This window comes from Synchiropus splendidus, chromosome 14, assembly GCF_027744825.2.
Source record: "Synchiropus splendidus isolate RoL2022-P1 chromosome 14, RoL_Sspl_1.0, whole genome shotgun sequence".
Taxonomy (NCBI): Eukaryota; Metazoa; Chordata; class Actinopteri; order Syngnathiformes; family Callionymidae; genus Synchiropus; species Synchiropus splendidus.
This window is the reverse complement of record NC_071347.1, coordinates 10,876,228-10,901,001: the sequence shown is the minus strand read 5'-3', so window position 1 is coordinate 10,901,001 and position 24,774 is coordinate 10,876,228. Positions and strand designations below refer to the sequence as shown.

The 24,774-nt window shown below is 42.7% G+C and overlaps 1 protein-coding gene across 1 annotated transcript in view; it reads right to left on the bottom strand.

The window, feature by feature from the left end:
- LOC128770415 (neural-cadherin-like) overlaps positions 1-24,774 on the bottom strand; it is a 168,935-nt gene that overhangs the window by 77,191 nt on the left and 66,970 nt on the right. The window contains exons 7-11 of the mRNA XM_053884836.1: positions 17,631-17,773; positions 12,421-12,593; positions 5,127-5,295; positions 3,903-4,073; positions 1,892-2,064 (exon numbers count right to left, since the gene is read on the bottom strand). Of these exons, the coding sequence (XP_053740811.1) occupies positions 1,892-2,064; positions 3,903-4,073; positions 5,127-5,295; positions 12,421-12,593; positions 17,631-17,773 (829 nt within the window). The remainder of the gene's footprint in view (positions 1-1,891; positions 2,065-3,902; positions 4,074-5,126; positions 5,296-12,420; positions 12,594-17,630; positions 17,774-24,774) is intronic.

Below are 24,774 nucleotides of genomic sequence, written 5' to 3'. Positions count from 1 at the left end.
GAGCGCCGATGTACATAGACTTGCATTCAGCGTGACACACACACACACACACACCCATGCATTAGCTGGCATTAATTATTATTGTCACATTTAAAACATATATTTAATGTTTCAAGACAATTGCTGGGTAGTGACTTCTCACATGGTTTACAGCAAGAAAGTGGAGCATGTCAAACTGAAGTGTGGAACAGATCCATTCAAGCTGAAGAGCTATTACTTGTCCTTTCTCTCTGAATCATACCTCTAACTGATCCATAAGATGTGGCACATTGACACGACTCTTTTTGCCACTAAACACTAACGCTATGATTTGAAAAGAAACGTACAAGAAAATTGTACAGAAAATACAATGCAGACTTTCAGCACTTATTTGAAGGTATTTGCAAGTCAGCAGTACAGTACTTTGTGCCACCCACTTTTTTAAGGGACCAAAACCAATGGGACTGAAACCGTCATAAATCACTTTTTAATACTTGGTAACAAACCCTTTGCCGTAAACTACAGCCAGAAGTCATGGAACCCATACTGTACTTAGACATCACCGGAGGCTGGGTTTGATCCCTGGTGATGTTCAACTTCTAAGCCTTAAATAAACTTGTTTTTCCATCACTCGTGTTTACATCACTCTTTAGGTCATTGACCAACAACAAAGCGACAACCACTGAGTTATGAAGCATTTCTTGTGTTATAAGCCCATAATATTGTCGAAAAAATGTTTTGTCAGCAGTCACAACATCAATGATGCAGACTCTCACTTCCAGTTCTTGAGGCAAACCGATGCTTACTGTCTTGTGGTGAAGCTCCTGTATTCACGCTGGTCAAGCCTTCCCTTGACACATATGCAGACACCCAGGAGATTGTGGTTGCTCATTGTTGTGAAGGGATTTTTCTTCACCATGTAATGAATCCTTCTGTCGTACAGCAGTGCTGTTTTCTTGCTGAGCTCACTGGGGCTTTCTTTCTTTTCAGGAATGTTCCAAACAGACTAATGTTTTTGCTCTCTGATGAGTGTGTTGTATTAATGATAGCTTGGCTGAGAGTGACAACTTTTTGGGTCTCACATAGAGGTCACGGCTACAGATGCCAAATGCAAACAGCACTCTTGAAATGAACTTCACTGGAATAATAAGGGAATAATACAGGGCAACATATATATATATATATATATATATATATATATATATATATATATATATATATATATATATATATATATATATATATATATATATATATATGGAGGTAAATACCCTCAAATGAAAGCTGACAGTGTGCAGTTAAAGCACATCTTGCTCCAGACCTGTTCCATTGTATAAGTTAGAGTCAAAATAAATAAATAAATAATGAAGAATGAGGGAACTGTGCCAATAACCACACATTTATGGACGTGATCGTTGATTTATTACCAGCTCAACTTTCCAGTGCTCATGGACATAGTTGAGAGACAGGCAGCAGATTGATTCCAGATATGCGCCTGTCAACTCTAGAGCAACATGAACTGACTCTTCATTCTTCCCTGACACATAAAAATACCCAAAGACACATCAATGCCTTAACTTCAGTCTTTTGCTCCCCATCCTATCGTACCTGAAAGTGGATCACATTTGTGAGGGAGTAAGCTTCATGTCGAGCAGCAATTCTTCCAGACAAAAAAACAACTTGTGCAACATTGTAAAATTGAGTTAAAAGTGAGGCTAAAACTACTAATCCTTTTTCTTGACAGTTTTATTTATAAACTAAAGACCATTCGAGAACCACTGAATATCATAAATATTTCATTGTAGATGGCTAATTTAAAGTTCAGCTGAACAGCCGAATTCATTAGCTCCGCTGACACAGTATCACGAAACAGTCGCGTTTTAATGGATGTGGCTGTTGACCAATGACTGACCTGAGAAATGGGCTGGTTGACGTACACCCATCCAGTCACAGCATTGACTCGCAGGTACTCGGGCTGCTCCAGCGACATGGAGTACGCGACCGCTGCGTTGGTGCCAAAGTCGTCATCGTGAGCCGCCACTCGGAGGAAACTGGTGCCGACCATGGTGTCTTCTCGCAGGAAGTCTACAGGGGGTGCACATGATGAATGTTCACGCTGTTTGTTGTCGAAAGAGAAACGCTCAGAGCTGCAGGTGACGCTTGGTAAAGGTCATTGATGAATCATGTTGTAGTTGTTTATTATTATGCAAAATAGGGCTTTTAACCCCTGGAAAAAAAACCTTTTTTCCCTCATATTAGCTGCTACAAATTAGCGCCGGGGGAGTAGATCCAGTGTAAACACTGTCACACATTGAAATAATTACAGAAAATTGCTGGTTGGTTGGCCAGTAGCACAATATGAATCACCTCAGGAAGCAATGTGTCAAAAATATTTAGATCGTGATACAATGAATGTGTCTGAATCGTGGGTTGCTGCGGTGGCAACGACGTCACAAAAGGATCTAGACATTTCATCTGGCTACCAGGAGAGCGCCAATTGTGCTGTGTTTAAAAGTAGTCAAAACGCTTTCTGACATTGAAGCAGTGTTATTTATTTTAACACGTCAACAGACATGATGTGGAGCTTTTGTGTTTTTAAGAGCTCTTGCACGGAGCAGGACAGAGCTCTGAAGTGTAAACGCTCGTCCATCAAAGAATCACAGTCAGGAGCTGGTGCAACCAGAAGAAATAAATGTTGAACATTTCTACGTTGGTTTTACTCTCAGTTATACTTCAAAATCCACCGTGAGAAGAGGGGAAAGAGCAGTGGAATGGGCGACTGAAGCTTCATGAATAATCATGTATTTTCTACTCAAGTCTCCTATAAATCTTTCTCTTAATGCACATAAGAAAAAAAAAAGATAATTTTCATTGCAAACATGTTGTTGCATTGAATTGGAAAAATGTTTCAGCCCCTATAGTTGGTCAATAGATCAGGGAAATGTCCAGCTCTCGAAAAAATGACCTATATAAGAAAAGGGAAAGTGCATGACTTCTTTGATATCTGGACCCCTTTTATTCAATTGCTACAAGAGAAACCTTTTTTTTTTTTTTTTTTGCTGTGATCATGACTTTATGTGACTGGATTTTGTACGCTTACAGTAAGTTGCAATTGAGTGTGGAGGGTGGGTGGAGAAAAGCGTATTGGTTGTTTCTTTGTATTTGCTTGTCATTTGTAATTCTGAAAATTAACAAATATATGCATTAAAATGTATTTTCTGTTTGTATATTCTGGTGAATTAACAATAAACAAAACCTATTTTTTATTTGCAGTGGTACTGGTGCCAGGTTTTGAGATAACAATTGTGTTCATCAAGTTTTACCTGTAATTACACATCCACCAAGGCTCCTCTGCGAATGTGTGTCATCCATTCCCATGATGCATTTGTTTGCCGAGACTGTCAACTGTCGTGTCGACTAATTAGCAGAATCTCTGACAGGTATGTGATCTCATGAGCATTATGCAAGGGCTGAGTCTGAGTGGATTCACACTCTTATCTGAGGATCTAACAACTCCTCACCACCCCTCACAAAAAAAAAAAAAAAACAGGACGGAAGGTGAGACTTCCTCTAATAATGCAGAGCAGCAGCGCTGAAAAATATAAACTGGAATTTTCTGATCACAATTTATTGGGAATTCAATGTTAAAACACTTTTAGTTTGTGTTGTAGCAAAATCCTGCCCTTCCTGCTCGCCACTAAAACAACTGACTCATGGTGGCAAAGGGTTTAAATCTCGCAGTGTATTCTTGCAGCATTTCAAGCATTATTCTCAGATGACTTTAACTCCATTTACGCCCCGGCAGCTCTTCTGGATCAGTAATGGAACGCTCCTGCGACTTCACACATTATTCCTTCCATGTTTGAGGTCATCAACGCAATTTTAAATAAGCCGTCACCAAGGACACACAACGTGGTACTTACACTCGTAGCGCAGATTCTCAAACTTGGGGCTGTTGTCATTCTGGTCCAGTATTTGGACGGTGAGCTGACAGATGCCGATGAGCGGCTCCTCCGCCCAATCGGTGGCTGTTACTGTAACTGAATATTCTCTCTGCCGCTCCCTGTCGAAGCGTCGCGCTGTCACTATCACTCCTGTTGACGCAGAGCAATAATCAGCACATTACGCAAACCCCACAAAACAGGCTCACATGGATGCGTCTATCCATTCAGCCACTCCTCATTTCACCCATAAACCCACAGAGTCATCAATCATGAAAACAAGTCGGGCGTTTCTTTCACTGCGCACTGACTTTCTTAATAAGTCTGCAGATGGAGAAGACGGAACGCAGCCATCAACAGAATAACATGGTAATCCAACGTGTCAGGAATTCAAAAAGAGATTTCCCTAACATTTCATAAGTGGCATTAAGGTCACAACGGCGTTGTACAATTTTTTTCACTCGAATAACTTGGACGGCTATGTAACCCACTAACTTCATTAACCCATCACAAGCTGTTTGCCAGACGTTTTCTTTTTTTCATTGGTTATTTCAGTAGTAAATGATTTTAAACCTTCCTTTTTCTGTCCCGTCTCTTCCCATAGCATTGGAGGCATGACCAAGAATATTCAATTTTCCTCTTCAACCCTGAGTCTGCCTCCAAAGTGCCAGGAAATCTAGTTGGAAACTGCATAAGCAAGTGGCTATAACTTGAGTTTCTTTCTCCCTTTACTTTCTTTCTTCCTTTCTTCTGATCAACAGCCTGTGGGGAGTCAACATATTACAGCAGCATTATCATTCACTTGACGGAACACAAGGCAAGGTTAATAGAAACACATAACAAAAGTATTAACTTGAAATCGTCCTTTTTCTAGTCCAAAATTTTTTATCAAAATGCTATCCATGAATTGATAGTAGATGGCTGATGTGAAGTTGCCGTCCAAAGGCAGACTCTGTGGTGAGTATTTCTACTTTGATTCCGCCTATTTAGAGCCTGATGCCTCACTTTATGTTTCAGTCTGACCACACATATCGAACGAAGGTCATTCCAAAGGTACACACCTGACTTCTTCTGTACAACACTTTGAGCGTATAAACACCTCAGAGATCAATAACCATTAAAGGCATTCCTGGCTGTCGACAAACCCCCCGCCTTCCCACCCGGTCTTCGTCTAGACCTGGTCCAGGCGCTGAAAATCAACCCTACCTGTGTCGGGATGAATCCTGAAGGCCGGCATGGCGCTGTCTCTGTGCATTAAGCCGTATTTGACTTTTCCATTTGCGCCCTCATCTGCATCCTCAGCATGCACTTGCAACACAAACGTCCCTGTCGGTTGATTCTCCAGCACGGAAGCCTGCTCACGATACTGCTGGCACTGAGACAGAGACGAGAGAGGTGAAATGTTCAGTTGACAAACAAGCAGGGACACCAAGTCATTGTTTCTTAGTTGCTTATTCATTGTTTGTCACAAGACTAGACGTTCAATGAACTTCTCTCAGCTACTGTCAAGCCGTCTTAAACAAAAGGCAATTGCTTGGATTCTCTCTGTCAGCGAGTCACTCGACAAAGCTACAAGTTTTGGCTCGACACTTGGCTCCTTAGCACCTCTTGAGAGCCAGACAGTAAACACATTCTCTTCACTGCAACTTTGCTAGTTGTGAGAATACATCTAATAATGCATCTGGAGTTCCTGGTATCATTGGGTGTTTCGGGTCTTTCAACATCATACACCCTCATCCAGAAGACCCAGCGGAGGCTGATCAGACCCTGACTTGTGTCCAGATGATTCTCCTCTCTTGAGCCACCTTGATGCTCCTTCTGCCGCTTCAGTGGCTTTGCATATGGCTTTCCTTCTTTTCTCTCCCTCGATGCCTAGAATACTCTAGGCTTTGGCCAAAGATCGTGCCACAAAACCCCTGCATCCCACCTCTACTGGGAAGCATCTTGCTCTCCACTCAGCCTGTTGACAGTCGCTGATCAGTCCTGAGTACTTGGAGAGCTTCCTTTCATAGGCTTCTTCCAGTCGATCTTCCCACGGGACAGTCAGCTCCAGCAGCACAGCTTGCTTAGTGGTCTCTGACACCAGGACTATGTCCGGGCGCAGAGTGGTGGTAGCAATGTGGCTGGGGAACTTCAGCTGCCGTTCAAGGTCCACTAGCAGCTGCCATAGAGAGCGATGCTGCTCAGGCTCTTTGGTAGACCTAGCCATCTCCAAAGGTGGCTGCTGACCTTCCGCTCTAGGGCCTCAACTGTAGAGATGGGGACGGCATAGACAAGGAGGGGCCACAGGATCCTGGGCAGTATGCCATGTTGATAGACCCAGGCTTTGAACTTTCCAGGTAGTCCGGACTTGTCCACAGACTTCAGCCATCCATCCAGCTTAGAGCAGGTTGACTGGATGGATGCCGTATCTGTCAGAGTAAAGCTACAAGACGAGGAAGAATTAAATCTGAATTGCATCAATGTTCTAGCCTCAAGAAGCAGCTAAACTTGGATCTAAATTCAATCGGATACTTTCTAGCCCACTTCAGATTTGATTTAAAGGTTAGAATTGCTTTTATCAGTGTCTTGGTTAGACTGCAGGCTGCCTAAATGACCTCTTGATCACACATGAGCTTCAATCTAATGTGGGCCTCAGGAGGAGTTCAAAGTTCAGACTGGGCTCGGGAGATGACAGGATCTTCTTTCTTTAGTTCTTCCTTCATTCATTTTTTCCTCTGACAAAAGGTCCTCTCCCATATAAAAAGGCAACACCGACCTTCCACCTATGAACACTTGTTTGTGCTATGCAATGCAAGGATTTGTGCTTCAGTTTTGGAGGTTACATTCCGCACTCAGAATTGTGTTGCGTTCTCCACATTATAAAACGTGAAACCAAACGACAGTCACAAATAAATGTTTTATATTTCCTCCAAAGCTATCTTTGCCTTGACCAACATAGAATATATCACAACCCATACAAGTAAATATTGGTTTAGAACAAAGACAAAAAAAAATCTCATTAAGTAGAAGGTCACGTCAACAGAGCAATGCAGTGAACAAAGACACGCTAGTGCCTTCTGCTGACGACATCCGATAGGCTTTTCGCGAGATGGCTTTGTCTTCAACTGCTCGACTTCCTCTCATATACATATGTTTTAGATCACTTGCTGCTCCCTTGAGTCCTTCTTATTGTAATCAGACACAATGCCAACAACCCCTTCAATAAAATGACCATGAAAAAGCAAAACACGAGGCAATGTGGAGCGAGCGCGCAACAAAGCAGGGGACGCAGATCAAAGAGCGAAAGGCGAGGAATAAAATAAGAGCTCCTGAGAGGTGACGGCCCAGACAGTTCAGGCTGAAGTTGGCTGCTCATAAAATTCACATGATGTCAAGTTTAAGGTCACGCTGGTGCAGACGGTGGTGAGGCGCAACTTGATATTTAAACATATCAAGCTGCCAACATTCGCAGTCCGTCCGCAGGAAACCTCGGGCGAACACGTTCCCGCCGAGTTCCAGCCATTACCAATTAAGCCCTGAGTTAATTAAACAGGTAAAGCTATATTGTGATGATATTGCACTTTTTTTTTTCCTGAATTAATTGAAATCCCAATGGAGCGCCTAAAGATAGAGTGGGTGTGCGAGCTAATCAGAACTCAAGGGGAAGAGAGCGCGGAGAGAGAGAGAGAGAGACAGAGGCCAGGGAAATGAGGAAGCCAGAGCAAACAATGAAAGAGAGCTGCTGAGTGGGCCGAGGAGAGGGAGGCAGAGCCGCCGCGCTCGGAGAGAACGGGAGACAGGCGGGCAGATCAGAGGAAAACCAAATTATTTCTGCACGCGTATTCTTCTGGATTTAGGCACGCAACTAAACAGGCTTCAATCAAGGCCGACAAATACGGCAACTACTTTATACTAAATGAAAACCATTAAAGAGAGTTGACAATTGGACTTACTCAGATGAGTCAGCCACCTCCACAGTCAAGAAAAGGAGATGGTGCTGAAGGTCGACCAAAAAAAAAACAAAACTTTACACTATGCTACAATGCAGTTCTCTAAATCTAGTTTATAGAACTCTTTCCAGTAAGAAGGCTGACTGGGTAACTGACTGAGCTCCAACTGTAATGTTGCACATGAATGGTCCATTACGCAGATATTGGGAGCTGCTTTCATCTGTACGCAGGTACGGGCTTTGTGAAAAGGAAGACTGCCCTGCCACATGGAGTCACAGAACAAAGTCGGACTCTTGCCAGTTACATTTGTTTCAGACGGCGAAACAAAACTTTGACACAGTTTCTTTAAATGTATGGATGGATAGACTCAGTAAGTGGGTCATGATCGACAAGCAAAGCTTTTCCATATTGTCCGCCACACATCACCCTACGAATCTAGTCAGTTGATTTTAACTGGTTAAGAGCAGGTTTGCACTGCAAATGATGTGGTTCTGAACAAGATGAAAACAACTGTGATTTGGCAGTGATGGATCATTTATCTTGTTCCAAGCACAAAATTCTTATTTCTGGTTCGACTTTTCACTAGCTATCTTAAATCAAGCACAGCCTTGTTTTCCTGGCTGCAATAGACAGGAAATCTTAAAACCAGGATAAACAACTGCTAAAGAAATGATCGTTCCTGTTTTACGATTTAGTAACACACTCAAGTTGCTTCATTACGTGTTCATCATTGCTCTTATTTCAAGCTTCATGTTGAAACACTGCCGTATCACAGCTCATCAAACAGTCATTTAGTTCACCTTTTTTCGAGATGTTAAAAGCTGTCGCAGCAAAATCATGTTAAATATATATCATTTGTTTGCTCAAACTAAGCATGACTTATATTTGAGATGTCAAAAGTTACATTTAAAGTAATATCGACTTAAAACTAGGGGTGGGATTCGATTAAAAAAATAATCTAGTTAATTTGAGAATTTGCGATTAATTAATCGCAATTAATCGCATTTTAATGGTATAGGAATGTTTGCCACAAGGAGCCACATTTTTCAATTTGAATGAATTTGGTGTATTACTGAATGAAATGATGGACCCATACATACATTTAAACAACTGCCCTTGTTGGCAGTGTGTGCACTTCCTCCACTACAGCAGGGGGCAATGGCTCACAAAGTTGATGAGGCACAATGAGGTAGCTTGAGTTCAAACAGAAAGTTTTGTGATGCCACAAAATTTTGTTTTACATTCACTTTTGCATTATAAACACCACTGGGAAATTAAATTGGACATTGGACACGCTGGTCAAGAAGGTTGCATAGCTGAGGGCAGTACCCACAACTGGAGTCTCTGAGGCTGGTCAGGAGTGTGGCTACTGCAAAGAGCGACTTGACCTATATGAAAAATGCTGAACACAGAGCAACCCTTGTCTCTTTTGATACACGTTTGGCGATATCTAGTTAGCATTGTTCATCACCCCGGCTGAGTCAGGTAACATGCTGGATCGGTTTGTTGGCTGGGAAAAGACGGCAAGATAGCATGCACAATCCACCAGCCACGTTGCACTTCTTTTTCATATACAGTGGTACCTCGGTTTTCGAACATCCCGGAATTCAAATAAATCTGCGTTCGAACAAAAAATTCGAGATTTTTTTGCTTCGAATTTCGAACGAAAATCCAGAACTCGAACACCCCGAAAAAAGCCGGAAAAAACAGAACTTGCGCGGACCGATCAGCTGACCCATGACGCTTTGTTATTGTGTATAACGCAGCCTCTGTATGCAGACGTGTCCTGTTAGCTACATTTACTGACTGTTTTTTCTTCATATTGAGGTGTAAAACCTTTCCTGTCTCTGCACTGGACCGTGGTAGAGTGTCACAGGGGAGGTGCTCGCTCTCCACACCTCCGAGGCTGGAGCACTCACTCCAGGGTTTGATGTCCTGTTGCCGGCTGGAGCTGGGACAGGGATGAGGCGAGTCTGGGACAGAGCGTGACTTGGTTTATGACTTTGTCACAGCCAAACTGCACAGAAGCGCACATTCCGAGCTGGACACGCACCGGGCACCTCTTCACTTCTGGAGAGACGTCACTCACTCGGCAACCCCTCCCACATGCAGCGGCCACACACATAGACGAGCAGCGCACCTGCAGCACACACTCTACATTCACTCCTACAAAAGCCTCTTTTAAGGCTTGGAACGCATTATTTCTTTTTCCATTAATTGTAATAGGAAAAATGGATTCAGATTTCAAACAAATCGCTTCTCGAATGGCCGTCTGGAACGGATTGTGGGCAAGAACTGAGTTACCACTGTACTCGTTTGTCGTGAAAATGTTTTGTAGTTAACCGTTAAATTCATAGGAACGGAAGCCATATAAATAACGGAACCCTAATGAGAAAACAATTTGAACGGGACTAATTATGCTAACAATGATGCAGTTTGTCTTAATTACTCACTGCAGCCTGTTCACATCAGAGATAAGTGATTTTTCTCTCTGCTGTGGCAGTGGCGCAGCTCACAAATCCAATGTTTTCATCACAGTTTACAGGCTCATCTAATGCAAGTGTTTCATTAGCTGAGTACGTATACGTGTCCTATCTTCTTCTATGAAAGGAAGGAGTCAAGAAAAAGTAAAAACTGACACCATTTTCCAGCGCAAACCATTTTTCCACGGTGTTGCCCATGCAGCGGTTTTATGGAAATGTCACTGCAAACAGAACACTTTTAATGACTTCAAGTGTAATAGAAGTCTAACAGTCGAGACCCAAATATATCTGCCTCTCACATCTGAAGGTCGGAAAGCATGAACATGCTGACAAGAAAATGGAACGTCTAGGAAGCCGAAGAATATATAATATTTTAAATAAGACAGGCCCTTTCAAGCTTTAAAACGCATGCACAGGAAAGTGTATTGATATAACATTTAAAAGCAAATATGTACTTGGTGATTCCACACTGTAATATATTTATTCCATAAATCCCTGGTAAATTATTGTGTAGTTTTATTCATTTAGTTCATGTTTATTCATATTTAATGTTTTGTTCTGCATTGAATGTGGTTCTCAGTGTTTTCCCGTTGTCTTCCCTAGCATCATGTGAAATCGGAATTAACATTCGTGACTTTGAACATTTGTCATGAATTTGAATCACTACTCAGTTTTGCATTCTCACTCTTTTAACATCTCTCAGCCGGGTTTGCTATAGGAACTCACCTGTGTGTCACCTCTCTTCATCATCATTGGTTGTCTTTCTCTTCACACGTCTCTAAACCATACATTACTCTCCTTCTCACCCCCTCTTTCAACATCCTCAACACCAGGTCTGTGGTGCTTTTTCTTGGCATGACTCCATACTGCTGCTCACTGATGTTGACTTCTCCTCTTAGCCTGGCCTTATACAGCAACAACTAGATTTTTGTTCTTGAAAACTGGTACCAAATTATCTTTTCCACATGTATCAGGCATTGCTGCTTTGTGTCAACTCTTCCACACTTCAACTGGGATGTTAGAAAGATCACATCCCTCCCCTCGCTTCAGCCTGTTCAGAGCTGTCCTCACTTCAACCTTGATTCTCCCTTGAACTACCATGGACTCACCTCTGCCTGTCTTCCATATGAGGGTCAGAAATAGGAACCAAACTCACACAGCAAAAACTCAAAATCTTACCTGTTTGTCAGCCCACTTTATTTAAGGTAAATTCACTTTATAAATGACATTCAGCAAGATGTAGGGACTTCTTTTAAGACAATGCATCTTCAACATGTTGTTTTTTTTTGCTTGTTCTATTGGTAGATTTTTTTTTTTCATTTAATTCACAATAAAAAATCTGCCAACAGAACAAGTGAAAAAACATGTTTAAGATGCTATGCCATAAAAGAAGTCCCTCCATCTTATTGAATGTCAAGGGAATTTATCTGAAAGTGGGATGAGACATTTTGACGGCTAGGACATTAGTCCACTATGGTTTATCTTAAAATAACACTGGCGACTGTCAGTATCTGAGAGACATCTTCCGTCTGAGATACTTTCCATTGGAGCGAATAAATGGGTGGTGGATATCGCATTTCATTTTTCAATGCAAAGCCATACCAGAGCGAGGCATATTTAACGTAGGGCTGCAGCTCAGATTACCTGGGAGAAATTCTGTTCAAGCCGATAATGTGTCTCCGACAAACAAGTCATAATTGGAATTATGGGAAGCTTTCAGCGGATACCTGCCAGCTAATCAAACATCAGCGTGCCTGTGTTGTACCTATGCCAACTTAGAGAAGGTGCCAAGAGGAAGATTCCGAAATAGAGTGTTCACAGAGCTTTAATACGCCGCACAAATGTACACGATCGCTATATGGTCTGATCCAGTTCAGGCCCACTGCAGGCACGTCCTGCCCAAAATGTAACATCCGTGAAGTTGTTTCAGGACAAAAAATCGACACAAACTTCTTGGTTCAGGGATGTTTGGACCAACAACAGAAGAGAATGTTCGCCTTTTAGCTCAAACACAGTCAGCGTGAGGGAATATGAAAACTTCTTGCTGGGTATTTCTTCACAACAACAACAAAAAAGGATAGTTACCTGCTCAAAAACCGGCTTGTTGTTGTTGACATCATCCACTCCAACAATGACTCTGGCTGTGGAGGAAAGAGAGTGTGGCCCACCAGAGGCGTTGTCATCGGTAGCTGTCACATTCAGCACGTACTCCAGTCCCTGCAGCTTGGGCAGCGGAGTGGAGCGAAGACGAATTAATCCTACGGTCGCAGGGAAGAAACACAGACGCCCACCATGTTAAATTATTTACCTAATCATGAAGCTGAAGGATGTTATTGCCACAGTGTCAAAACACAGAAAAATAAATGAACAGTTGCTCTCTAATGTTCTCTGAGGGCGTAAAATGATTTGGACTAAACAATCTGTTTTGCCAACTTATTATATTACGCAACAGTAAGCTGCTTTAGCCTTTCAGTTCCATAAAATATACACTTGGATTTCATACGTGTGTGTCAGACTGAAGGCCACATTCTGCCTGTTATTACGTTACGTCATTATATATGATCGTGACATGAGTTAATTATACATAACATTCACCACCAACTCTCATAATGCACTGCAACGATTGGCGCACGCTTAGATAGTTAATGCAAAAAGAAGTGTTAATCCTGTTAGACTGTATTGTGCTTCTTGGTTCCCTCTGTTTGACACCTCAGCAGTTATTATGTGCAGCGTTTCAGGCGGCTCAGGTTCAAAATCATCTTTCTACATCAGTAAACCATCAGTTTTTAAATGCATCTGGTTTATTAAATACCTGTCAGTTTGACTCACCAGCCAGTCAGCAAGTTTAGACCATGTAAAATGTATCAAACTATTTTATAAACTCTTCAATATTCTGTCATTGAAGTAATTCAAGTAAATCAAATTACTTTCTTTCAACACCAGGAATTCATTAAATTCTAAGGTCATATTTATTGGCTTGGCAAAAAGAAACAGAATAAATTTAATTAGATTTTCACGGTAATATTTTGTGCACTTCAAAGAAATCATTAAAATGACAAAGTTGATGCTGAATCGCACTTGACTGTATTTTTAATCACCATCCTGAAACAATTTTCATTGCTAGTATTCATTGTCAATCACTTCTAGATATGTATTTAACACTGCTACTTCAGAAACTACTTTCATGGCCACTACTTTCTTCACGTGGTCAGAGCCCTGCGGTGTATTTCACAGGCTAAAGAGCATCATGCTGCCAAAACATTGAGCCCCGTCACACCAAACTGATTTTTATTCACCTTTGAAGCGCTCAAAATGCAGATCTCCCGGAGGACGGGAGACGAAAAGCAGCAGCTGAGACCTGTGGCCTTGGAGTTCATGTTACAAGTTCGGAACATTGCCGAGCTTTTTCATGAGTCAGCCTCAATGCTGGTCCCCATTTTCAAAGCTAGTTTGGAAGTGATCCTCATGCATTTTTAAGCACGACTGACCTTTCTACGGTGCAGACAGCACCACTGTACCCGGCCTACGTATGAACAAGATCTAGTATCCTTCTTAAATTTAGTGGGTGCGGCTATAATTCCAATTCTGTAGTCCAGAATTTACCACGGTTTATTTTTGAAGAAGGCAGCTCAGCTGCGATCCATCCACGCTCTCTGAATGACAGCATCGTCCGTATACAAGCAAAATAACACCAATGGTTTGAGGTGTTTTTACAAAGTTGAGAAAGTATCTTTAAGTCTCCAGCAAATACTGAGCTCAATGACTGCCTGAGGCAAACCACCCTTGTAGAAATAACAATTAATAGTAATGCAGCAAATAATGTCTTATTGTATGGCATCATCCCATAAGAAGCAAGGAGCACATTTCTTCTGCTCTCAGTGAGGTTTTGTCAGGCAGAGGAGCGTGTTGGAAGTGGTACTTGACCGTGTTGGCATCCGGCACAAACACACACAGACAGTTGACACTTGGTCACTTGTTGTCGTGATGAACACAAACTACCATACCAAAAAATAAAAGTATCACCACTGCAGTTCTTTGTGATCTTTGAGTCTAGGAAGAGCTCTCAAGCAACAGTTGGAAAAAATATATAAACACTGCTCCACCATTTCTGAGAAGATCACAATGTGAGATGTGTGTGACTCAGTTTACAGGTTAACTGAGCTCAGCATTTGCCCATTAGCACTTCCTCTTGTCCGCGTTGACTGCTGTCATGTAACAGTCAGGATAAAAGTTGGGATGAAAGACTGCCGCATCTGAGTCAACATCTTTCTCCTTACCAGTGATAAAAAAAAACATCAGAGGTTGCAGGACGAGCGTACGGTCTGTGATGTGGGGGGAAGTCTATTGAGGGAGTTTTCTTACTCTGGTTCAACTGCAATTCATCTGGTTCAATGCTCTTGATTAAAAGCAACTGAACATGCTGAGGCACTTCGAGATACGCGTCTGACTTTCCGTTGATTTACTTACAATTCGGAAGGCCAACGGGAAAGAAGTGCACGCTGTGTAATGATAATGCCTGGCGTCTATAGCACTGCAGCAAAACGTGAAAAGAAGTGAACTGTGGGAAGCATGCGGCGACGCTCGCAGCTTAAATGTCACCCTTGTTTACAAATGCAACACGCACAATTCAATGAGCCAGCACTCTTCATGTACACAAATAAAGATATAGCACTTCCATCGCGCCCGGCAGATACCAGCCGGAGCACTGCTCCGAGGACAGGGAAAATGCTGGAATGTGAAAGCATGACACAAAAATAAAGGAAGTGCTGGCGGAGCACAGCCTGAAGATAGTGATCTGTGATAGAGCAGTTGTTGTGAAATTGACTTGAAAGGGTCGGCTGACAAATGTCACAGCGGTTGCCACCGGTTTTGGATCAGAGAGTAAATAAAAGATAAAAACAGTTGCTGGAAACTACAGGAACCATTTACCTGCGTGAAGAAAAGCAGGCGGGAAGTTATCACAATGGAGTCGCCATTTATTCCTACTGGTGCAATAACAGAAAGAGCAGCAGTAAAACTGAACTTATGGTTTTAATATAAACTTTCTCATCTCCTCCTGCTCTCTCTCATCGAAGCACATGGTCCCATAAATGCACTTGAAACTGAATAAATATATTACCTTAATAGGAGCTTTTTATCCGATCAGAATGCAGCTTTTACAAAGTTTTATTAGCATTTATCTTTTAATTTATCATACAGTATATTAGATTTAAATCCCCTAGTTGGAAACGCGTTTTTTTCCTTTTTTTAAATCAGCAACATAAACTGGGGGAAAAGATAAAGAGGGAGAGCCTCAGTATATTCAGAAGAAATCCGTCTTGAAGTGAATTTGAAACACGAGACCAAAGTGGAAGAGAAAATAAAAGTTAGATCATGATGGGAATTTAAAATGTTGTTCCATTTTGTGGCAAATAAACTTAAGTACCAAAAAGGATTGCAAAACATATTTAAAGTTAAGTGTCTTAATTTATATACATCATAGGGCAGAAACAGACTGATCGAAGTTGCTCATAAAGTTCAGACTACGAGAGGAGATCGGGGTTAAGCCATATAATAACAAGGGCAGCATAAAACCACCACACTGAACAGACCCTCACTCATAATCCGTCAGGTATTTATGTGTTCGAAAGGAATGAAAACAACAGGAGGTGTGAATTTGCAGCATCAATTGTATCCTTGCTTCAAACGTCACATAGAAAAATCTATTAAAACGGAATAAGAAGGTGAGCGTAACACGTCTCGACTTCTCTCTCCTGCACTTTTGGGCATCAGCCCTCTCAGCCTCCCTCAAACGGAAGGAACTTGTCGACACGTTTTGCTGGGTTGAAGTTGACTTTGCTCACTTCGTTTATCACAGACATGCAACATCCTCAGCTGTCTCTGCTCAACATGAGAACTGCATTCTAATTCAGTTGACACATGGTATTAGCTTTCAGTGAAGGTGCCGGTGGCTTCATCAGTGCACAATAAATAAAAGAATTTAAAAACTTTAAAATGCATAGGCATTAAAAAGATGACATAGCCATGCATGACTGAAGCTTCAGATGAGTCATTATATTTTGGTCATTTTTTTTCTACGTCACATGATGAAGTAGTTCAGGCAGTTAGCCACTGACTTTACACCTTCAATGCATATGTGTGCCGACACTTTCCAACAGAGGCTGTGGACTCAGGGCGGGGAGAGAGTAAAGCACAGCAGACGGTAGTAATAACAAACTTACTACAGTGCTCCAGAGGGAGTGTGGGACCTTTCAATCTTTGATAGCAGCAAGGATTAGCTGCTTTCACCACGTCTGAACGAGCAAACCTGAGAATACCTTAACAAGTAAAATCTGTCTTTATTCAGCGCAATGCAATGCATTAAAAATGCACGGTGACTTAGAATGAGACATCACATCAATGAAACAAGATGCTGAGCTTGCATATTTCATCACTGCTTCAAAATAGAGAATTCAGGATTCATTGTTTTTCATGATACGTTTTTTCCTGCGTGGACTTGTTGTCTCTCCAAGACTTTGCAGGTGACTGAAATATAGAGCGCAGTACGAGCACCATTGTGGTCTGGGTGGTGCATTTGCCGTGTGTATAAGGGACTCTTAGTAAACTTTGGTGAATATTGAGGGCAAAAGAAATGATGAAAATATTTCCACTGAGCTTCACGACTTTATAACAACATGGCATGCGATCAGACTTCTGAAGCAACTTCTATGACTCAAGATCACGAATCATGTTGGCTCAAGGCAAAAGAAAAGTTCCGGGACCAGGATTTGATCCCCTGCACACCAGGGTGAAAGAGCCTTAAGCGCTGTTGGCACTGCTACTGTCAAATCTCTTCCAAGTCTTTCCAAGCCATCTTCAACAATGTAGACGTTTTGGCACCACAGTCACATGGTACTGTAGTTTCAGCTTATTTTAGGGACTTGATGGTATGCTGTGTTTTAAAAAGTATACTTTTATACATATTTATTTATTTTGGTATCGTATGCTATAAAATCAAATGATGATTTTAAAAAAGGACAGACAGACAGACGGATAAAAGCAAACCAAAACACAACCTTTGTGATGGATGTAATATGTAACCACCGATAATAAAATGTAATATCTGTGTAGTTGTTAGTGGTCCAGTGTATCAGACTAATGGGCACTGACTTCCACTTTCTGAGCAAGACCCAAGTGCCCCATGACTTAATATGGACTGTGAAGGTGAGCAACACTAATAATTCCTCGACTATTAGAACAGACTATGAAATCACGTGCAGTTGAAGTCTTGAACTGGATTCGGCGGAAAGTCTCACCTTTCTGGCTGTCAATGACAAAGTTTCCATCCTCATTGCCTGCAGTGATGGAGTACACGATCCCGTCTCCGTCCGGATCTTTGGCCAACACTGTGGCGACCAGGGTGTTGGGTCCTGCGTCCTCCGACACAAATGTTCGATACCTGCGAGGAGGTTGAAGGAGAGAGAGGAACTTTCTTTAAAACACAGACACAGGGAAAGAAAGATGAGGAGCAATTACTGAGTCAGAACTAGCGGCCGGCTGATCAACGTTACAGGAGAGGCTCTTCCTTGTCAGAATGATTTAACCTGTCGTCTTCGCCGACCAGACTGGAGACAAATGATAATGTCTACTCGGAGACTGCTGAAGTCATTGAACAAACGATGCTTCCACGCAGCCAGCCCTCTGCGGACCTTTTGATCCAGTACCTTTTAAAATGTCAGCAGTGATTTGCCTGCTGTGCGGCGAGCTGGGCTTCCTGCTGCCCTGTTTGACACCAAGGACTGATATACCACTGTGCTACACCAGGGTGGGGATGAGCGGGATTTGGAGGACACTGGGATGAAGAGAAATAGAAGAAAAGTGTGACGAAGCAGGTGACAAAAAGGAAGGTTGTCATTGACAGGGCAGGTAAAGTGAATGGATAAGGTAGGACGGGTGAGGAGGGAGTGTGAGAGAGGGGGATCTTCTGATCTGATTCGTCAGCGGAACTTTCCCCCCCGGTGAGATTTGGTACTGCTTTCTCTTTCCTTGTCTGTATAAAGATGTGGCGCTGGTGTCTGGGATGAGAAGTCAGAGGTGATTGATGGTTTACAGAGGAGCGCTGATGGGTGATTCATCTCCGCCAGTGAGTGCAGTCTTCACTGGAACATGAGTGACCTGTAATATGTCACCCGGGCCACAGGCCACCTCCGCGGGGCGGGGCATATAGACCCAAGCATCTCCTCCGCTCGTCTCTATCCAGCCAGTGACCGCTTGTATGTTCTCACTGGAGCATTTTGGAATCACGACCAGCTGATGGATGCAAACACAGAGGGAAACACACATCCATCTTGTTCACAGATTTGACCAGAAATAAGTGCTTCTCTACTTCTCTGCACTTGATTTAGTGCTTTTCACTCGCAGCTATATCAACACCTCAGCGTGATGAATCATCAAAAAGACTCCCATGGCAAAATGCCTGCATATGTTTTTCTGCCCACTGGTCGTGGAGCGGGTATATGCACTCTGCGAATCGACTTCTCATCAGGCTCATGTTGTTCGGTCCGCTCCTGCCAGACAGGAGCCGAGACTGACGCCTGACAAAGCAACAGACGCAGGTAAGAGAGATGTGCAACAGCCTCACTTGAAGGTCATTGAACCATGAGTGACATGAAGTGCCGCTTGCTCTTGAAAGTGAAATAAAATCCATGTCACCACAGCCCAGACCGCTTCACACAACTATACACCGCATTGAAGCGACCTGTCAGTCACAAGCAGGGATGAAACGAAAGTGGAAAAATGGGCCTTTCTAAGAGTTAAACACAGTTTGGGATGTCATTTGCTGCAGGGGTGTCAAACCAGTCCTTCCATGGGACGACGTTCAAACCACGGTCCCAGTCAAGGTCGGGACAGAATTATTACTATACTTTAAAGTGAAAAAAAAAAGTATTTTTCCAATCACAAATTGGATGAATGGAAGTTTTTTTTGTCTTTAGGAACTCACCATCAGGGGTTGCCACAGCATGTCGGTCTCCCACACCTTAACCAATTTTGATCATTCTCCACCCACACCCGCCCTGTGTTACCGCACCAACAGACCTCATTGGTCGTCTTCTTCTTTTACCTGCACTTCTAACACCCAGCATGTCCACTGTCTCACCACCTGACCTGCCCTCCTTAACCCTCCTCCATGTGGGCTCTCCCACCGATTCACTCATTTCTGATCTTGTCTGTCCTCGCCGATCCAAATGAGAACCTGCACTCTGCTTTGTCTCAGTTTGTCTCCACACCTAGCACCATGGTCTCACTTCTGCCATATAAAGGTTCCCTTTCATCCTCGCTGCCACTCTTCTATCACCACCACTCCACCCTGCCTGCACTCTCCTCTTTACCTGCCTTGATCTTGATCCACTACTGACCCCAACTGTCCACCAATTCTCCTCCTGCTCTCGCGTTCACACAAATGTATTTGGTCTTACTCCCACATCATTAATTTCCCCAGCTTCTCCTCTACCTCTACTCTACTCTACTTTTTGGGTGTACGAATGATGACATATACCATATTACAGATGTTAAAACAGACAATACTTCATTGGGTGCTTTGTAGTGATGGGTTCATAAGGCATCACGAAACACTGCCCTGATTTTCAAAAGTCACTAGATGGCGCTGAGCAGCTATTTCAACTTCACATATTTATTTTTTTATGCCAAAGGTGCCACCAACAAAGCCCTAAGAAAAGGACACTGTTTCATAAAACCTCATCAACTCATCACTTGAAAGCTGAATAAAAATCACTTTCCATGATCTGTACACAACTCAAGAACTACAAGTAACATTTGACTTACGACCTGTTCGACTTACGTACATACGACCACGGCCAGCAGATGTGAGCGTATGAAAAAAAAAAAAAAAAAAGTAGAACCGACTGTATTATAGTTTATATCACGTGTAAGTTTGCAGACAGATGACCACCAGTGTTGGTGGCCAGATTTCTCTGAGTTGAGAGGAAGCTACACAGTCATTAGAAATGATGGGCTGGTGAGGTGTCATGAAACAGTATTCTAATAAGGGCTCCGAAGGTGGCGCTCCAACATACGACCTGCTCGACTTACGTCCACCTGTACTTACGACCACTGCCAGCAAATGCCAGCTTTTTTTTTTTTTTTAATCCAATATCTGGCACCGCAGCACGTATCAGCCCGGCATAGCGTACGACAGTTACTCAGTCTGAGGGACGATAAAGTTACTTTGGTACTGAGAGAACCATATACAGTACAGGCGATGTAATTTGAAGTCAATGTTGAGTATTAATAAATGTGGAGTTTATCAAAAACAGTTATTTTCGTTTGATTGATGGATATTTACTGCTTTCAATTTTCATCAAAGCCTTTTGGAGATGAAAATAATGTGCATCGAATTCCTAGATGGACGTCAGTCTTGGTAATTTATATGTAACTATTGAGCGCCACCGTCTCGAGAAGGTGACAAAAACATAAATTTAATTTTAATCATGGACACTTCAAGGATATCTTATACATATTCCATGAATGGATGTGTCAAGTCATCGTAATTCACTTGCTGGGACTTGCTAGTTCTATTTAATTATCATGTCAAGGCAACACTGTTGGGAGCAGATCTGCCTGCCGATAATAGTATGTGCTGAGCTAAGAAGCTACAGAGCAATTAGTCTGCAGTAGCAAGGAAAACATAAGAAGCAACAGACTGTTGACGCAAAGAAATCAACTTACGATGAGCATTTGTTTTCTCCACAGTAATAGAAGCACAATTTTGCCGGCAGCATTGCAAATAAAGGACTCCATCTGAATGAAATGTGACACACGGCTTCATAAACTCATATTAAACCAGAGTAGTAAGAAGAAGAAAAACAGGATGTGTCGTAATGTTCCTCTCATCCTGGCTCAGTCTGATGTCAGCCTTCCAACCAAATCACTGTCTCTGGAGCAGCACTGATAGTATCAAATCTCCTCAATAACCGCCTCAACCTGAAACAGTGAAAGCCGAGGAGGTTTGTTTTGTGAAGTGTCTGCATGTCGACATAATGACCAAACAGCCATAAAAACATGCTTTTATGAGTCTCTGTGTAAAGCAGGCACAATGAAGCGGTGGATTTAAATCGCAGCTGTGGCCTATCTGTGGGGAAATTAAGTTAGTAAAGGTTATTTACAATGCACCACTCCCAAACAAAGTCTAATTGCCTCCAGTAAAACACATGATAACAAAAACGAAGGGTCACATTATAGGATTTGCATTTGTGACTTGTCAAGAGTGGGAATTCATCTGTGGTAGAACTGGTACATTTGGTCATGAAGCCATTGAAAAGGTCTACAGAACCTCAACCTGTGTCCCATCACCAAAGGTCCATATCGCTTAGGTTACTGTTTTGCTGGCGTGATGAAACTTGACTACGCATCGTGGCAAGTTTCCCAGAGATAAATGTAGCGAAGAGAAACTTGACAGGAAGCAGTGCGGGGAGTGAAATGACCCAAATTCTGCAATGCGTCTTAGTTTAAAGATTGTTTGTGCTGAGAATGCACAGCTGGTGGATTATATACAGCAGGAGCATGTTTACTCTTCTGATCTACCACGTAAACACTCCTTTCTTTGGAAATCCACCAGCCTTGAGTTTCAGGGCTGCCAAAAAAGGAGAAGAAGGGCACATGATAGGTGCTCACTACTGTTCACGAATGTTTCCTTTTAAGCCAGATGCTTATCTGTTGCTGGTGGCTCAAAATGCATGGAAATCATAATGAGTCTTAGATGCTGACCATCTTCAGAAGACAACCTAGATGGCCTCCACATGAAGCCTGAGAATAAAAAGTCATGTCTTCTGTTCAGATGTATGACCCATTCTTCTGAGAACCACAGTATCACTCATGTCTTCCACCCTTTTCGACTGATGGATACTAACTCCAACCAAAGTTGGGATCTACCAAGCTCTCGTCCAAACTGAAACTTGGCCACCGAGATCTGCGAGATGAGACTTTGCGTATTCAACCATCATTGTTTCCACCTCATCGTTCGTGTTCACTGGCCAACCCTCCCTCACTCCTATTCCACAGTATATGGACGTTAGGGAACTGAAGTTTTGCGTCCTATACTATGCCAAAGGCAGCCTTCACCGTTACATGGTGACGCATACGGATCGGTTTGTCAATGGAATCCCATACCATGGAGCGATTCCATGGTATATCACATGCAAGGGGGAGGAGCACTCGGAGGATTGTGAGGATTTGGGGGGCGTGGCGTTCCTTCTTAGGGCACAAGCGCGATTGACAGGCTTTCAATAGCAAGTGACACAAAGTTACACGTAGACTGATGGAGCAATATCAAGTGCCTTCCCTGAGCCCAACCTGCCACAGAAGGCGGCGCATGTGATTCAATTGAAAACCTAATACACAAATATGCAATGGCTGCCCGCTTTTTGTCAGCAAAATTCAACTTTCCCAATGTCAGATATATTACACCACGGGGGTGTTGCACCGCTAGCTGTCGACCTCAAACTCTTCAGTACAAACTTTCCTCCTTCCAACAATCTCTTTTGACAAGACATCTTTGCTGGCTTAGTCTTGAACTTCATCGAAAGCCAGGTGACTTCTTCTGAGAAGGCATCGATCCAGTCCCTCCACAGGGATGGAACAAGCATCGTCGGGGTCTCCTGAAAAAAAACTGGGTGCTGGACAGTGAAGCGAAGAAGCAGAACTGCTCCAGGCCACATTCCGTCACTGCACTCATAGCATCAGACCATCACGCTTGGTCACCCTTTGTTCATGCTGCAGTAAATTCACCTACCCAAAATGCTGCTTTAAGTACAAGTAAGAACAGTTATGTCCGCCCCCTGTTTGAGGCGCTGACCTGCCATGGGCCTGGCCCCTCCTTCTCATCTAGTTCTGCTAGCCACCACAATTCAGCGGTTCCCCACAGCCCTTCTGTGAACACTCTATGTCGTCCTTACAGAGGACCATTCTGACAGGAAACTTTGGAGTGTGGATGACGACTCAAGATCTACACTGCAAAGCTTCAGCTCAGACCAATTTCATTACAGCCAGTCAATGGCTCCATATTTGCCCAGAGCTTTATACACATACAGAATGCTACATCGTTCTTGTGAAATGTCAGTTTATAATAAAGAAACAACGCGTCGTATCATGGGCTTCAGCGGATTCATTTACTTCAAATAGAAATCCCTGTGTCCTGCCTGCTTTTACTTTACATTACTGACATTTTTTTGCAGATATTGAAACTAAAAACTGAGACTCTCCATGGCCTATAATGTGATGAAACATGTTTTCTTGATAAAGCAGACATGTCCCTCAGCTAGACGATGGAACGTAGCTAGAAGATGAACATTTTTGTCATATTAATTGCATTTGGGGTTTTTTAAGCACAAAGGCTTAAATAACTATGTTCTTTCCTTAGTCTTACGTGTTATAGTTTGTCACATACAGGTCCTTTTGTAAAGGAGTGAAACCTCACATCCCTCTTAAAAGGCATCAGCCATTCAGCCTTAGAAAAATGTTACTCAAAATTGAGTGAGGAATTTACGGAACAGGAAGGAGGAGGAGAACATTGGCATCTCTGCAGCCATAATACCAACAACTGCTCTGTTCACGATGAATGCCTGGGCTGATGGGCAAATAATCGAATGCTGTGGTTTTTAATCACCGGGCAACTGCCTCCCAGTAAAAAGAGGCGCTCTGGTTCAGAGCGCGCCATGTTAGCACACTCTCTGTCCAAACACAGCAGGGACCAGTGTCAAGTGAGCAGAGTGGGTGTTTAATCTCCCCGTCTGATGCTGACAAGGCGAAAAGAACCTGACCGTTGCCTGTTGAAATATAGAGTATAGCACCCAGCTGCCACATCCAAAGGTTCAATGGCAAGGAAAACTGTCAGCCCTATCCTGATTTCTTATTGTTTTGCATGTCGCACTTCAATGTTCTAGCATACGAACCTACAAGTGCAACATGTGAAGAAAAAAAAAAATAAACAATATAAAAAAATAAAGAATAAAGAAAATAAAGAAAACACCAAGAAGTCAGTAAGAGCAGATCTAGTGTGACGTTGGAAAGAAATAACCCTGACTATAGACACTACAATGAGTTCACGGTGATGTTACGTTACAAAGCTCAGAGAATTAACACCTCCATGACTCCAGAGCAGATCAGTATACTTAATCTCTATTTATCCCTAAGAAACATTACTTCCAGGTGGACCAGTTGCCAGTCTGCATTTGAGCCAACCATCATCAATCACTTGAATGAACTAAGTCTAATGAATGTGCTCTAGTTTTGGCTGCAGAAGAAACTACACAAACATGTGAAACCTGAACGGCTTCAGTCACATTTAAACGGCAAGCCAAACGGCAGGCCGCCTCTGCCCAGCCTCTTTAGACAGTCTAACCTCTGCGGCGTCCACGAGGAAGGTGGAATCAAGAGGTAACAATT